Source organism: Perognathus longimembris, chromosome 2, assembly GCF_023159225.1.
Source record: "Perognathus longimembris pacificus isolate PPM17 chromosome 2, ASM2315922v1, whole genome shotgun sequence".
Lineage (NCBI taxonomy): Eukaryota > Metazoa > Chordata > Mammalia > Rodentia > Heteromyidae > Perognathus > Perognathus longimembris.
In genome coordinates this window covers 153,330,149-153,346,039 of record NC_063162.1, presented here as the reverse complement: position 1 = coordinate 153,346,039, position 15,891 = coordinate 153,330,149, and the positions used below count along the sequence as shown (strand labels likewise).

General features: G+C 42.9%; 1 protein-coding gene across 6 annotated transcripts in view; it reads left to right on the top strand.

Moving 5' to 3' along the window:
* The window catches only part of Lmbr1 (limb development membrane protein 1), a 107,074-nt gene that overhangs the window by 28,926 nt on the left and 62,257 nt on the right, over positions 1–15,891 (top strand). For all 6 annotated transcript variants that reach the window (XM_048340530.1, XM_048340534.1, XM_048340533.1 and 3 more), the window contains one exon: positions 14,419–14,522. In XM_048340530.1, coding sequence (XP_048196487.1) covers positions 14,419–14,522 — 104 coding nt within the window. The remainder of the gene's footprint in view (positions 1–14,418; positions 14,523–15,891) is intronic.

Sequence of the window (15,891 nt, the reverse complement as noted above, 5' to 3'; positions counted from 1 at the left end):
TATATGCTGTTATACGCTGTTATACTGTGTTATACACAGTTATACATATTAGGAGCTTGAGATTTAGTCTGTTAACCACAGTGGAGCTGGCTACTTGTGGTTCATGCCTGTGGATCACCTGATGAGGAGACTGAGATCTGGAAGACTTGGGTTTGAGGCCAATCCAGACAGAAAAACTCAAGAGATGCCCATCTCCAAAATAACCAGCAAAAATCAGGGCTTAGAAGTAAGGCCCAAATAGTAGAGTGTCAACTGATCAGGGACGAGGCCCTGAGGTCAAGCCTCTATATTGGCAAAAACCACAACCCACAACGGAAGTCTGTGTGCCTGACTTGATACAACAACTTTCTGGCAAAAACCTTGATGCCTGGAGGTGGGCAGATGTGATTTACGACTGTGCAACAGTGGGAGAAGGAGCTAGAGGCAGCTTCAGTATCCTGACTGAAAAGCTGAAGTAGCTTCTTTGGAGTTACAGTGGGGAGCATCGTTTTTCTGAAATTTCCAAAGAGGAAGCAAAACCACAGATAATATCACCTGTCGAGAGTTCAGACTCAGATACTTCAAATTCTGAAAGCGAATCAGTGAACCACCATTAACTACTTGGTACATGAAAGAAAATTTCTGAGGAAGATGAGGAGGAGGAAGAAGAAAACAGCATTGCAGGTGATAGGGAAATGAGTACTGAGGAGAGTGGTGGCCATGTCATCAGTGTGGAGGAAGAGACAGCAACAGAGAACCTGAAGCATCTAGCTTTGGAGATTGAGCCTAGGTTTGTTTGCTCCTTCTTTCCTTCCTTCCTTCCTTCCTTCCTTCCTTCCTTCCTTCCTTCCTTCCTTCCTTCCTTCCTTCCTTCCTTCTCTCTGTCTTTCCTTTGTGTGTGTGTGTGTGTGTGTGTGTGTCTCTGTCTGTCTGTCTGTCACGGAGCTTGAACTCAGGGCCTCGGCATGGTTCCCGAGCTTTTTCACTCAATGCTAGCACTTTACCACTTTGAGCCATGGTGCCACTTCCAGTTTTCTGGTGGTTAATTGAAGATTGAGAGTCTTGTGGACTTTCCTGCAAGGGCTGGCTTTGAACTGGAATCTTCAGATCTTAGCCTCCTGAGCAGCTAGGATTACAGGTGTGAGCCACTGGCGCCCAGCCTGAATTTGCAAGCAAGATTTTTACCTCTGTCAGTCCATGTTCTGAACATTCATGTTCTACATGGACATCTCTGTCTCTCAATTACTTCAAGAAGGAACTGAATTTCCCCCGTATCTGCCAAGTACATCCAGACCTGGCGTCCCCAGGGCCAGATTCTTCTTCAGAGGAATGAAGCAGTTTCAGCAACTCATTGAATGCTTCCATTTCTACAAAAAGGATACAATAAAAAGCATCAGAACCCTCATATTGTAGGAATTGCCAGCCTCTCATCACTTGTGCAGTGAAGTCTAATATGCTGAAAGCCAGCAGCTGGGCAGAAGCTATGTAGACCATCACTGTCCTCTTCTCCAAAGGCTAGCTTCAGTGGTTGGGGTGGGGTGGAAGTCCAGATTCTGCAGTCCAAGAAGAATGTCCATTTTCATATCACTGAAGAAAAAGGGGTGTTTGTCAGACAGGACATGGCACTGTTGTGATGCATTGATTTTGTGGCCCTGGACCCATTTCCATTTCGTCCCCAGGAAGGGGATTGTTACAAGGAATGCAGCAAAGTTGCTGCTCTCTGATGTCTCCTTGTCCTTAGATCATGTGTCCCTGAAAAGTTAAATGTGAGGCAAAATTTGATAAATCATAGCTTTTGGGGTCCAAATATGACCCAGAAGATTGAAAAATTCACAAATTGAAACTTCTGCTTGCCAATTGCTTTGCAAGCCATAAATCCTTTCATTATGATTTTATCTAAATTATTGTACTTGGTCATTTCCTTCAGATTTGCCTATTTGACACTTGTTAAGGTAAAACAAACAAGTGATTGCTGTGAGAACTGGTTATGGTGGGGGGCGCAGAAATGTAGGGATAAAGGGTGAATAAATGCAGCAGTGGGACTCACTAGACACTGTGTTGAAAATGAACTACACAACTTGTTTGAGGGGGCTGGTAAGGAAAAACTGGGAGAGAGCAAGAGAAAGAGTGACACTGTCCAAAAAGAAATGTTCTCTTTACCTGATTTATGTAACCCCTCTATCACCTTTAGAGTAACAATTAAAAACCCCCACAACTGGAATACTTCTTTCTGCTATATCTCATCTTAGTTTTGGGTAGTGCAGATGTGTGTGTGTGTGTGTGTGTGTGTGTGTGTGTGTGTGTGTGTGTGTGTGTGTGTGTTTTGCCAGTCCTGGGGCTTGAACTCAGGGCCTGAGTACTGTCCCTGGCTTCTTTTTGCTCAAGGCTAGCACTCTACCACTTGAGCCACAGCGCCACTTCTGGCTTTTTCTATGTATGTAGTGCTGAGGAATCGAACCCAGAGCTTCATGTATGCAAGGCAAGCACTCTACCACTAGGCCATATTCCCAGCCCTGTGTAAGTGTTTTCCCCAGCAAAACTTGAAAAGTCTTATAAATATTATACTTTAATTCGACCTAGAAAACTATTAATCTTTTTAAAACTCATGAGTGGTAAATGTTTTTATTAAGTTAAAACATACATTTCAAACCATGTTGAATAAAGTGACATTAACTTCTGAAAACGTTAACTACAATGAATGCAACTAGTCCTTGCAAGGACTGTGTTTTGATTCATGATTAGGAATAGAGCATATGTTGTTCCAGATGTCATGAAGGAATCAAACAACATCTTTAAAAAAACAAAACACACCATTTTAAGCTGGATGCCAGTAGTGCATGCCTGTAATCCTAGATACTCAGGCTGAGATCTGAGGATTGTGGTTTGAAGCCAGCCAGGACACCAAAGTCCTTGAGACTCTAACTTCCAATTAACTAGCAAGAAGCTGGAAGTGTGGCTGTGGCTCAAGTGGTAGAGAGCCAACCTTGAGCAAAAACGCTAAGTGATAGTACCCAGGCCCCCAGTTCAAGCCTAAGTACCAGTGCACCTCCCACCCCCCCATCCATTTTTAAATTCCAGATAAGGTCAAAATAAAATTTTAGGTTAGAAACAATAAAACTTGGGAATGTACATTTGCTTAGGAATTATTGTCAAAGAATTCTTAACGTTTTCTGTACCATTATTAGGTAAGTTATATTACTAGCTATTTAGTCATTTATCATAATGTTCACTAATGAATTTGCTGGATATTGAGATAATTTTGTGATCTTAAAAATAAAAAAGAATGATTACTTAGAGTAGGAAAACAGCAAAATATTGGTAGATCCAAAATCAAGTAGATATTTTTTGTCCACTATAGGTGATACAGATGCGTATCTTAGTATATAAAAATGTTAAGAGAAAAGCACGTGTGCATTTTGGTGCGTCTTCCTGGGCTGCCCCCCCCCCCCCCCCCCCGCCACCCTTGCCCTTGATACTCCAGTGATGATTCATGACCACGTCCCCGCCCTTGGTCTATTCTTGTTTGAGGCAGAGTCTCCCTGTGTAGCCCAGGTTGCCCTCCACGGGAGGGTTCTCCCGGTGGGCTTCCTGTGCGCTGCTGCTGCTGCTGCCGCCCTGTTGAGAGAAGGGATGGTGTAGAGGATGGAGGAACCGGAAGGGATCTTGGAGGATCAGTGCTGCATTTGCTAATGTCTTCCTCAGAGTGGTAGGGTTGTGTGATAAATTACCTCTTGTTTGCATTGCATAATATTTTTACGGACAGGGCATTGTCTTACATGAAAAGAGTTGAATTAAGGTCAAGTTCTGTGGGTCATTGCTGAAATAGTTAACTATCTTTTTGCTTTTCTTATAACAAAGTAAGAGACTATTCTGATTCTGACCTCCTCAGCGAGGCCCTCCCCAAATTGTGCTTTCTTGGGAGAAGAAGTTTTACTTTTTGACAATTGGATTCTTCAATTCTACTTTAACAGTGGTTTTAGCTTAGTTCACACCCGCCCCCCCCCCCGCCCTGTGCTGGTCCTGGGGCTTGAACTCAGGTCCTAGGTGCTATCCCAGAGCTTCTTTGTGCCCAAGGATGATGGTGCTCTACCGCTTGAGCTGCAGCTCCACTTCTGGCGTTTGGGTGCTTAATCGGAGATAGGAGTCTCATGGAGTTTCCCGCCCAGACTGGCTTTGATCCTCAGATCTCCGCTTCCCCAGTAGATAGGATTTATAGGTGTGAGCCACCCGTGCTAGACTTAATATAATTTTGTCATCTTGGGAGTGGATGAATAAAGCGTAATTCTGATAATTTTCTAATTGAAATTAATGATTTTTTAAAAATTTACATGAGGAAAAACAATGTATTCCCTAAAGAACGGTGTTGTATTTTAAGATATTTTGTGACTCCAGCAGGTGGAGCTAGAACTTAATGAATTCTATGGTGGTCTGGCAATTCAGCCTTGCTCTGTGTTGAACTAAGTATTCTAGAATAATAATAATAGTAATTATTATTGTTTGTCCAGTCCTGGGGCTTGGACTCAGGGCCTGAGCACTGCCCCTGGCTTCTTTTTGCTCAAGGCTAGCACTCTACCTCTTGAGCCACAGCGCCACTTCTGGCTTTTTCTATATATGTGGTGCTGAGGAATCAAACGCAGGGCTTCATGTATAGAAGGCAAACACTCCACCACTAGGCCATATTCCCAGCCCTGGAATTATTATTATTTTTTGCCAGTCCTTGGGCTTGGACTCAGGGCCTGAGCACTGTCCCGGCCTTTTTATGCTCAAGGCTAGCACTCTGCCACTTGAGCCACAGTGCCACTTCTGGCCTTTTCTATATATGTGGTGCTGGGCAGTCTAACCCAGCCCCCCAGCACTGGAATTATTAAATAACTTTTCAAACCTCTTGGGGATGAACCTCTTGAATATCTTTCAAATAGATTGGCATCAATGCTGTGTTAGACAAACTACATTTCTGAATGTTTAGAGTTATTACCATATAGAGGCATATAATTTTACCTTTATGAAACAGTTATGACCATCTCTTTATTTCACGTATTAAATGGAATAATATAAAATATGCATACTAATAGCTATGTGATCATATAAAATACTATTTATTGAAGTGAACTTCAGGAAATGGAAACGAGTATTTTTTTCTTTGTTACTTTTTGTTTTCTCTTCCTTTTGTCTTGGCTCCTTCATCTGTGTTTGGGAGGGTAATCAGGGGTCCAGAAATGGTGGGACAAAGGGTGAGCAAATGCACCAGTGATGCTCACTAGACACTAGGTTGAAAATGGACTGTACAACTTGTGAGTAGGGACAGGAGGGGAAAAAAATGGAAGAGACTGCGGGAAGGGGGCGACACTGTTCAAAAAGAAATGTACTCTGACATATGTAACTGGAGCCCCTCTGTATATCACCTTTACAATAACAAATAACAAAATATCCATGCTGAAACCCATGACTTAAATTTAAGAATAGTATGTCAGAATTATAGAATACTGTTCAGAGATATTGGTATATACATACCGTGTATATTAGTAAAGAAGACTTAGAAACTTACTAAGTTTCTTGTGAATCTGCCAAGCATATAATACTATGTTAACAATGCGTTGGGCATATGATCAAATCTGTATGTTATTTGTACAGTAACTTTAGCACCTTTTGCGGGTGGTGCTGGGGATTGACCTCAGGGCCTGTGCCTAGACCCATGTCTCTTGCTCTCATTCTAATTTTCTTGTAAGAAGTTTATTCTGAAACTTTCATATTTGTTTTTTCTATCTAATAAATCTTATTTAGTACATTTAATTATTGAGACTAACAGATTGGGTAGATTATACTTGAGAAAAAGGCATTTTATTTTATGACAAAGTTAATTGGTATGTAGAATTTTTCTGATAATCCTATCATTTTCTCTAGTTGTCCTGTGGGCATTGTTCTGAATTGTTGGTGAAGATTTCCTTATTTAGCTTTTGATAACTATCTTAGTTTTTTGGTATATGTGTGTGTGGTGCCCTGGGGTTTGAACTCAGGGCCTGGGTACTGTCCTCGAGATTATTTTTTTCCCAAGGCTAGTGCTCTGCCACTTGAGCCACAGCACTACTTCTGACTTTTTCAGAGTAGTTTATTGTAGATAAGAATCTTACAGATTTTCCTGTCCAGGCTGGCTTCAGACCATTATTCTCAGAGCTCAACCTCCTGAGTATTTAGTATCGTAGGTGTGAGCTGCCAGCTTTTAAGTAAGTGCATTGGTCAGAATAAATACTTTGGTGATTTGTGAATTTTTGCCCAAGGAAATTTTCTTTTTTAATTGTCAGTCATGGGGCTTGAACATTGGAACTGGGTGCTGTCCCTGAGCTCTTCAGCTCAAGGCTAGTGCTCTGCCACTTTGAGCCACAGCACTACTATGGGGTTTCTGGTGGTTAATTGGGGATAAGAGTCTCACGGACTTTCCTGCTTGGGCTGCCTTTGAACTGTGATCCTCAGATCTCAGTCTCATGGAAAATTTTATTTTTTTACCTTTTGACTTCTAAAGAAGAATTGGTAGTTCTCATTGAATGAAAGGTACATAAATTTAGGAAGTAGGTGTATTTAAGATGAATAATAACAAAAAGTCTCCTTGTGTGCCATAAATGGTAGTATTTTTTTCTAATTATAAAAGTATAGTATATTGGGCACTGGCTGGTGGTTCACACTTGTAATCCTAGCTACTCAGGAGGAAGCTGAGAGATCCAAGGATCACAGTTTGAAGCCAGCATTAGCAGGAAAATCTTTGAGACTCTTATCTCCAATTAATCTTCAAAAAAACTACAAGTAGAGGGCTGGGGATATAGCCTAGTGGCAAGAGTGCCTGCCTCGGATACACGAGGCCCTAGGTTCGATTCCCCAGCACCACATATATAGAAAACGGCCAGAAGCGGCGCTGTGGCTCAAGTGGCAGAGTGCTAGCCTTGAGCGGGAAGAAGCCAGGGACAGTGCTCAGGCCCTGAGTCCAAGACCCAGGACTGGCAAAACAACCTGCACTATCACTGTATCTCATCTGAGTACACTGGATACTGTATATACTGGTATTAGAACTAGGAAAGTGAAAGGGAATACTAAAATCTAGAGACACAGGATAAAAAGACAAATGGCTACAAAAGCAATACTTGCAAAACTGTTTGGTGTAAACCAACTGAACAACTCATGGAGGGGACAGGGAAAGGGGGAGGGGGAGGGGGAAATGAGGGAGGAGGTAACAAACATACAAGAAATGTACCCAATGCCTAACGTATGCAACTGTAACCTCGCTGTACATCACTTTGACAATAAATAAGAGAAAAAAATGCAACTATTCTAAAAAAAAAATTCAGAAATAAAAACTGGTTCTGATGAAAAAAACCCAAAAAAAACCTAGAAGTAGAACTGTGGCTCAAGTGGTAGCGTGCTAGCCTTGAGCACAAAGAAGCCCAAGGACAACACCCAGGCCTTGAATTCAAGCCCCAGGTCTGGCCCGAAACAAAACAAAACAAAAAGTGGAGCTGTGAAGTGGTAGAGAGCTAGCCTTGAGAGAATCAGCTTAGGACAGTGTCCAGACCCTGATTCCAAGTCTAGGACCAGGACACACACACACACACACACACACACACACACACACACACACACACACACACACACACACACACACACACACACACACACACACACACACACACACACACACACACACACACACACACACACACACACACACACACACACACACACACACACACACACACACACACACACACACACACACACACACACACACACACACACACCCTTAGCATCCAAGGATTTATAGTTACGATGTAGCCAATTGAGGACAGCTTTAATGTCTATAATACGCCATGATGGACAATTTTGCTGAGGCTAAAATATGAATTGTGTAGGTGGTGAAACTTGTAAATAGAGTGAACCTAGCTAAGCATCTCCATCTCAGTTCAGCTTTGGTGTTCTCTGCCCTGCTTATGCATCTTCTAGGGGAAGTGATAGGATGTATGGACATAGAGAACTATGCACTTCACAAATTCATGACTTTAAAGTACTTATGGTGTTCCTTAAGTCTTCTACTTAGAATCTGCAGAAAAATATATACTTCTGCTATCTTTATATTGTTTATATGTTTGTGTATTTCTTTATTTTTTTAGAGGGAGGTTTGTCCTGGGGTTTGTAGCAAGTACTCTACCATTTGAGCTATGGTCAGAGCCATTTTTGCTTTTGTAGTTATTATTTTTGCGATGTGTGTGTGTGTATATGTATATGTATGTGTGTGTGTGTGTGTGTGTGTGTGTGTGTATACTGATACTAGGACTTGAATTCTTGCTAGGCCTTTTCTGCTCATGGCTGGTGCTTACCATTTGAGTCATGCTTCCACTTCTGTCAGTTGGCTACTTAACTAGAGATAGAGTCTCTGAAATAGGTCTGCCCAGGCTGGCTTCCAGTTGTCATTCTCAGGTCTCGGCTTCCTGAGTAGCTACGGTTATAGGCATGGGCCATTAGCACCTGGCCCGCTAGCTGTAGTTTTGATCTAAAGGCCCCTGTGTTAAGTGAAGGCTCGGCCGTCCGCTTGATACTATTGGAAACTCTAGAGGCGGGCTTCATGCGCTGTCCTCACGCCCCCAGGGTGTGCAGGGAACGGGCAGTGAGGCCCTGGGAAAGCCCTTCTTTCATGTCCCAGGCACGAGGGGAGCAGCATTTCTTTATCCCATGCTTCCTGGGCTCAATGAGAAATATGAAGAAATGGGAGGGGGAAGGGGAGGGAATGAGGGAGGAGGTAACAATGAGAAATGTACCCACTGCCTTACGTATGAAACTGTAGCCCCTCCGTACATCACGTTGACAATAAATAAGTAATCATTCAGAAAAAAAGAAATATGAAGAAATATACAAGAAACATAAGCCTACAGCAACGTACCTCAACAAATTGCTCAAAGTCATAACGAAGAGGAAATCGTAAGAGCATCCAGTATTTTAAGGTCAATTTATAGCTCTAAATATTTGCATTACAACAGAGAAAAGGTTTCAAATCAGTTTCCACTGATTGTACCTTAAGAGATTGTATTTTGCATAATAATAAGCAATATTTTATATATTAATAGAAAAAGGAGAGAAAATGAATCCCAAAGTAAGAAGAAAGAAAAAAAGATGAGAAGATAAATTAATACAATAGAATACAAAATCAATGAGAAGATCAATGTAGTTGATAAATGATGCTGGACAGATAAATGAAAAAATGTAGACCAAATAGACTTTCTGAGAGTTGATAACACCACGACTTTTCAGTTATTGGAAAATAAAGACATCATACTATGATCACCTTATGTCAGCTTAGGGAAATGGATAAATAGTTGGAAGGCTAAAACCTATTAATGCCTCCTTAAATGCAGTGAGAATGCTACAAATGTTCTCAAAAACCAACTACACCAAGAGCATCTCACTGTCAGTTCGACCAGATAGTCATGGAGAAATAATACCAAGTATATATGGACTTTCCTAGAAAATTGAAGATGTGGGAGTACTTGCCAATTCATTAAGGCCAGCATTATCCTGGAGCCATAGCTAGACAAAGATATGATATGAAAACTACAGACCAGCAACAGGCCTGAGCACAAATGCATGCATCCTAAAGAAAAACTCAACAAATCAAATATAATATGATGTGAAAGGATAATGCATTGTGACTTTTGAAAAACCAATCAATGTAATTTGCCGTAGTCACATGCTAAACATACAGAGAAAGCATATGACAAAATTCAGCATCCATTTTTGATAGGAAAAAAACCTTGCAGCAAATGAAGCTTTTTCAATGGAATATAACATTGCTGAACCGTACCCAAGTTTTATACTTTAGAAATCAGAGCAATTAGCTCACAGTCTGGAGGTTCATGATTCCCCTGTCTGCATCTGCTCAAACCCCTGCATCACAACAGCGGGGAAGCAGAGAGGAACTGGCAGTATAGTGAGGGGCCAGCTGGGTGCCGGTGGCTTGGGCCTGCAAACTGAGCTGGCGGGAGGCGGAGCTCTGAGGATGGGCGGGGCAGTGGGTGAGGCTGTCACCTCAGCTCCATTTGAGCCATGGCTCAAATGGTAGTGCCACCCTTGAGACGGCCAGGAAACTCGGGGAGAATGTCCAGGCTCTGAGTTCAAGCCTTCAGACCAGCACATGCACAGTCCCCCCCCCCCCCAGCCCTCCTTCCCATCCCCCCTAAAACAACAGGGGGCCAAATTAAAAAAAAAAATGATGGAATCCTTTCACAAAGGCAGTCTCCCTTCCCCTGCCCCACCCAATCGGATTACCTCCTAAGATGCAGAGCCAGAGTCCTTGTTAGTACACGAGGCTCTGGGGAGGGGAGAGGTGCACTCAGACGGTACCTACGCCATACCACTTACCGCTTTATGTAACGCGTATGGTAATCTTAGTTCAAGGAAGCTACTGAAATTCGTGTTTTATTATTTTGCATTTATTGTGATTTTGTTCCTTTTGCACCGACAATTGAGAATTTTAAGACTCTTCCTTTAGTTTGGAGCTTTTCCTTAGAGGGTATTTCTTGTTAACAGGTATCTATGTAGAACAGAATCCCATGTACAGGGTCCTCACCCTGTTTTATGTATTTCTCAGCACCAAAAGCCACATTGTGAAATCAGAAATGACCAAGAGGAATGTATGATAGAGACATCTATAAATAACATGAGAAGTTTAGAAATGTGATTTATTTTGCCTAAAAACATCTTAGGAGTTGGGGACCGGTACATTGCAGGCTGTCTGTGGAAGCCCATCTTGTGAGGGACTGGCTAGTACGCTAATACACCTAGCACAGTATCTTCTATGTTAGGTACTTAAACAGTAGGTCTCAGGTTCTGTGGTTTTGTGGAAGGACAGAGACATTTAGCTGGATTAAAACTATCTTGGGTAAATTGACTATAATCCTTGACATAATGACCTTTGTCTTTTTTTTATCACAAATGCTTGGGCTGGGAATATGGCCTAGTGGTAGAGTGCTGGCCTCGAATACATGCAACCCTGGGTTCGATTCCCCAGCACCACATATATAGAAAATGGCCGGAAGTGGCGCTGTGGCTCAAGTGGCAGAGTGCTAGCCTTGAGAAAGAAGCCAGGGACAGTGCTCAGGCCCTGAGTTCAAGCCCAGGACTGGCAAAAAACCCCCCAAAACAACAACCCTCCCCCCCAAACACACAAATGCTTTAAGACTGGCGCTTCTCTATTCCTTTCTTTTTGTTTTGTGCCAGTCCTGGGGCTTGAACTGAGGGCCCGGGCACTGTCACTTAGCTTTTTTGCTGAAGTCTAGAGCTCTGTCACTGGACTGCCTCTACTTCTGGCTTTTTTAGTCTGGCTTTGAATTATGCTTCTCACATCTCAGCCTCATGAATAACTAAAAATGATAGGCATAAGCCACTGGTACCTGACTCATTTCTCTGTTTTTTTTTTTTTTTTGGTCCAAGTCTGGGACTTGAACTCAGTACCCGATGCTTTTGCTTATTGGTAGTGCCCTGCCAACCGAGCCATGCTTCCAACCGCGGCATTTCTGTTTCCTACCCTGCTTGAAGAAAGAAGTAGGGAGTCACCGTTCTCCATTATGAATGACCAGTAGTAATGGCTGTCATAGCTCATGCCTCTGGAAGTAACACACTTGGGAACTCCCAAGACAGTGAGGCAGTCAGGCAGTCCAAAGACTGGCTGGAGGCCAGCATTCAAGTTGGGGGCCTGGGGAGCACAGCTTTGATCCAGACCCGTTTATTCTCTCTGTAAGGCCGTGTCTGCGGCACTTTGGCCCGGAGCCTATCGGGGTTTGGGGAGACTGTGAAATGACACATGAAGATGCTAGCGACCAAAACCAGGAGCTGATACACCTGACTGAAAGGGAGAGGAAAGGAAAAGCCACAAAGTAAGCCTGGGGACTTGGAATGGTAGCACTCGGGTAGCGCGCTAGTGGCGCCGTACGCTAGTTGCCTTTGGTGAAGTGACTGTTAGTGCACTGTCATCCAGTGCTTGTTTTGTGATGGGCATGGAGTGGTTGTACTAGGTGTGTTATTTTATTTGACACTGAGCAGCAGCTATGACGTGTCATCCAGCCTCATTTCACAGAAAATCCTGTGATGCGTGGTTCTCCCTGGGAAGTGCAGACGGGGCCTGAACCACATCTCTGATTCTTAGCCTTGTCAACCTTCCTGTGCAGTGGCACAATAAAATGACCACCTCCAGCAACCCTGTAGCTAGTAGGATTGAAGTCGTTAGCTTTCAGTTTGGTTTTGTGTTTTAGACGGGGTCTTACGATGTTGTCTATGCTGGTGTTAAACTCGGCCTCTCTGGGGTTTTCTTACTCTGGCCTCCTGAATAGCTGGGATTGCTAGTGTGTACCACTGTGCCTGGTTAGCTGGGATTGCTAGTGTGTACCACTGTGCGTGGTGTTGGCTGGGATTGCTAGTGTGTACCACTGTGCATGGTGTTGGCTGGGATTGCTAGTGTGTACCACTGTGCATGGTGTTGGCTGGGATTGCTAGTGTGTACCACTGTGCATGGTGTTGGCTGGGATTGCTAGTGTGTACCGCTGTGCCTCCTGAATAGCTGGGATTGCTAGTGTGTACCACTGTGCGTGGTGTTGGCTGGGATTGCTAGTGTGTACCACTGTGCGTGGTGTTGGCTGGGATTGCTAGTGTGTACCACTGTGCGTGGTGTTGGCTGGGATTGCTAGTGTGTACCACTGTGCATGGTGTTGGCTGGGATTGCTAGTGTGTACCGCTGTGCCTCCTGAATAGCTGGGATTGCTAGTGTGTACCACTGTGCGTGGTGTTGGCTGGGATTGCTAGTGTGTACCACTGTGCATGGTGTTGGCTGGGATTGCTAGTGTGTACCACTGTGCATGGTGTTGGCTGGGATTGCTAGTGTGTACCGCTGTGCCTCCTGAATAGCTGGGATTGCTAGTGTGTACCACTGTGCGTGGTGTTGGCTGGGATTGCTAGTGTGTACCACTGTGCGTGGTGTTGGCTGGGATTGCTAGTGTGTACCACTGTGCCTGGTTAGCTGGGATTGCTAGTGTGTACCACTGTGCCTGCTGTTGGCTGGGATTGCTTTTTTTTTTTTTTTGGTATAAAAGTATTTTTAGGTCAATTGTTACTTTAACATGTTCACATTAGTTTTCCACTAAAAGAGGTTAGGACATTGTTTCCTAGAAGTTTCGTAAAACATTTTATTTCTTGGAAGGATAAACATATATTGTGAATTCATTAAGACGATCTGGAGTTTTGACAAAGGGACTCTAAGTTGATCTTGTGACTTGCCTATTCCACTGAAAGGAGCAAGTCTCCTAAGATAAGCTGTACGAGTGCTCCATTTGTTTGTTTGGCCCTGCACAGTTCCAGACGGTAGGAGGGGGCCAGGGCAAGGGTACTGACTCTGGTGGGGAGCGCGCGGGGGCCGCTCGCGTCCGATGCCAGGGCTGCGAGCAGAGGCCCGGTGCTCCTGTATTGTGCCCGTCAAGTAAGGTGAGAGAGAACACAGTGGCCTGTTTTTAAAGACATCAAGTTGGAATTACATGGGCAGTGAACTTATACTTAGCGTGACTTTTACCTCTGACTCTTGATTATACACTGCTTGAAAGATTACAGCCATCTTTCTGAAATATAGTTTTAAATGTACGTGCTCCACCTGTAAACGTAAGCCAGGAGTTTGTCTACATAGATTGCCAGTGACATACCTACAGCCTCCTCTAACTCTGTTCTTAGTTTAGCTGTCCACTTACCGCCGCGTTGCAAAGGAGCACGGAATGACCCCGAAGGGAAGTGGATGGCTGTGTGAACTTGCCTGCCTCTTTCACTTTTTCTTTCCCACTAGGAGTTGTTGATTAGCATTGCTGGGAGTCGTGCGGAGTCAGCGCCTCCACGTCCCTGCTCTGTGGCCTTTGCGAGAGACAGCCAGGCCGTGCAGGGGCTCGGAGTCAGGGAAGGCCTGCCGACCACCGAGGGAGGGCCGCGTAGACTTAGTAAACACTCGTGGTTAGCTTTTAAATGAGGCTTAAATTAAATGGGATTATGCATATATGTAATGTTGAACAGAGTGTCTGGCATTTAATAAGTACTCAATAAATGTTAGTGGTTCTGATTTAAATATTCATGTAATTCTGAAAAGCGTTGCCCTTGGATTTTTGCATAAGCCATATAGTTAGTTCATTTATTCTAGGGCATGAAGAAAAGGTAAATAGTTTCTATATTGGCTTTCCCCAGTAGTAACAAACTGCAAAATTAAAAACATTGAAAATAAATATATAGTTATTTTCTAATTTCTAAGTTTAGGCTACTTGTCATTTCAGGTATATGTTTGTTTTTGTTATTAGAAAGCATGGATCTTGATTGACCTCACAATTCAGAGAACATCGAAAAGACCTGTGATATTTGCCCTTGTTTTTCTTCTTTTTGTAGGTCTGTGGAATCTTGCTTCACTCTTTTCCAACCTTTGTTTATTTGTGTTGATGCCCTTTGCTTTTTTCTTTCTGGAATCAGAAGGTTTTGCTGGCCTCAAGAAGGTAAGTAAATTAGGTTTGGACTTCTGTTTGTTAAATTTAGAAGTAAAAATATCATTCGTAGTTATCTAGAAGAAGTAGGCTCAACACCCTTTGAATAGAACATGAGAAGTTGAATCTAAAATATTAGCAACACACTGTTCACAATAATATTAATATTGTTGCCTGTTAATAGTGTTAATAGTTGTTAATAGTGTTGTCTGTTAAATTGTTTTGTATGTTCATGGGGGGAATCATTTTTTCCTGCTGGTTCTGAGGCTTGAACTCAGAGCCTGGATGCTGTCTCTGAGCTTTTGTGCTCAAGGCTAGCACTCTACTGCTTGAGCCACAGCTCCACTTCTGGTTTTTTGCTGGTTAATTAGAGATGAAAAATCCCATGACTTTCCTGCTCAGGCTGGCTTTGAACCACAATCCTCAGATCTCAGCCTCCTGATAGCTGGGATTAAAGGCATGAGCCCCTGGCACTCAGCTGGAATCATCTTTTTAAAACCATAGTAGGCTTCAATCTAGTGAGAAATCTTTTGTGGAGGGAATATGCCTGCTACCGTTTCATAGGATATCTCAGTTAGAGCATGTGCGAAATCTCAAAAACCTTAAAAATACTCTTGATGAAAAGCCATGTCACATCTAATATTTTTAGGTTAGTAGCGCATTATGGAATCAGATATTCACAGTTAGGTAGAACTCCCCGGATACTGAGACAAGCTGATTTCCCGTGAGTCAGCTGAGAGATATCACACGAATCAAGGCCTTACAAGAGCCAATAACAATCTGTTATTGAATACTGATTTGAAGCAAAAGAAAGTTCTCTTTATAGCCTGTGTACCTCTTTGCCATTGACTTTTAAACTTGACAAAGGTATTCTGCCTTTTTTATTTTTTATTTTTACTTCCTTTCATGTGATATAGGGCTAGTGCTCTACCACTTTGAGCCACAGCGCTACTTCCGGTTTTCTGGTGGTTAATTGGAGAAAAGATTCTCATGGACTTTCCTGCCTAGATTAGCTTTGAACTGTGATCTTCAGATCTCAGCCTCCTGAGTAGCTAAGATTACAGGCATGAGCCACTAGTGCCTGGTGTACCCATATACTTTTTTTATTGAATAATACTATGATGCCAATTAAATAAATGTGGCATGGGAAGTTGTAAACTGTATGTGCATTGTTAATTTTTATTTTTATTGTTTGTTACTTTTTGGTGGTACTAGGGTTTGAACTCTTGGCCTTCCACTTGTTAGGTGCTGTACAAGTTACTTGGGCCATGCTCCTAGTCCTTTTTATTTCATATAGCTTTTACAAAATAAAACACACAGTGCTTCATGAATTCTCATGTCATCCCTGTGGGGTGGCCATGGTAGTTTGTATTATTCCCAC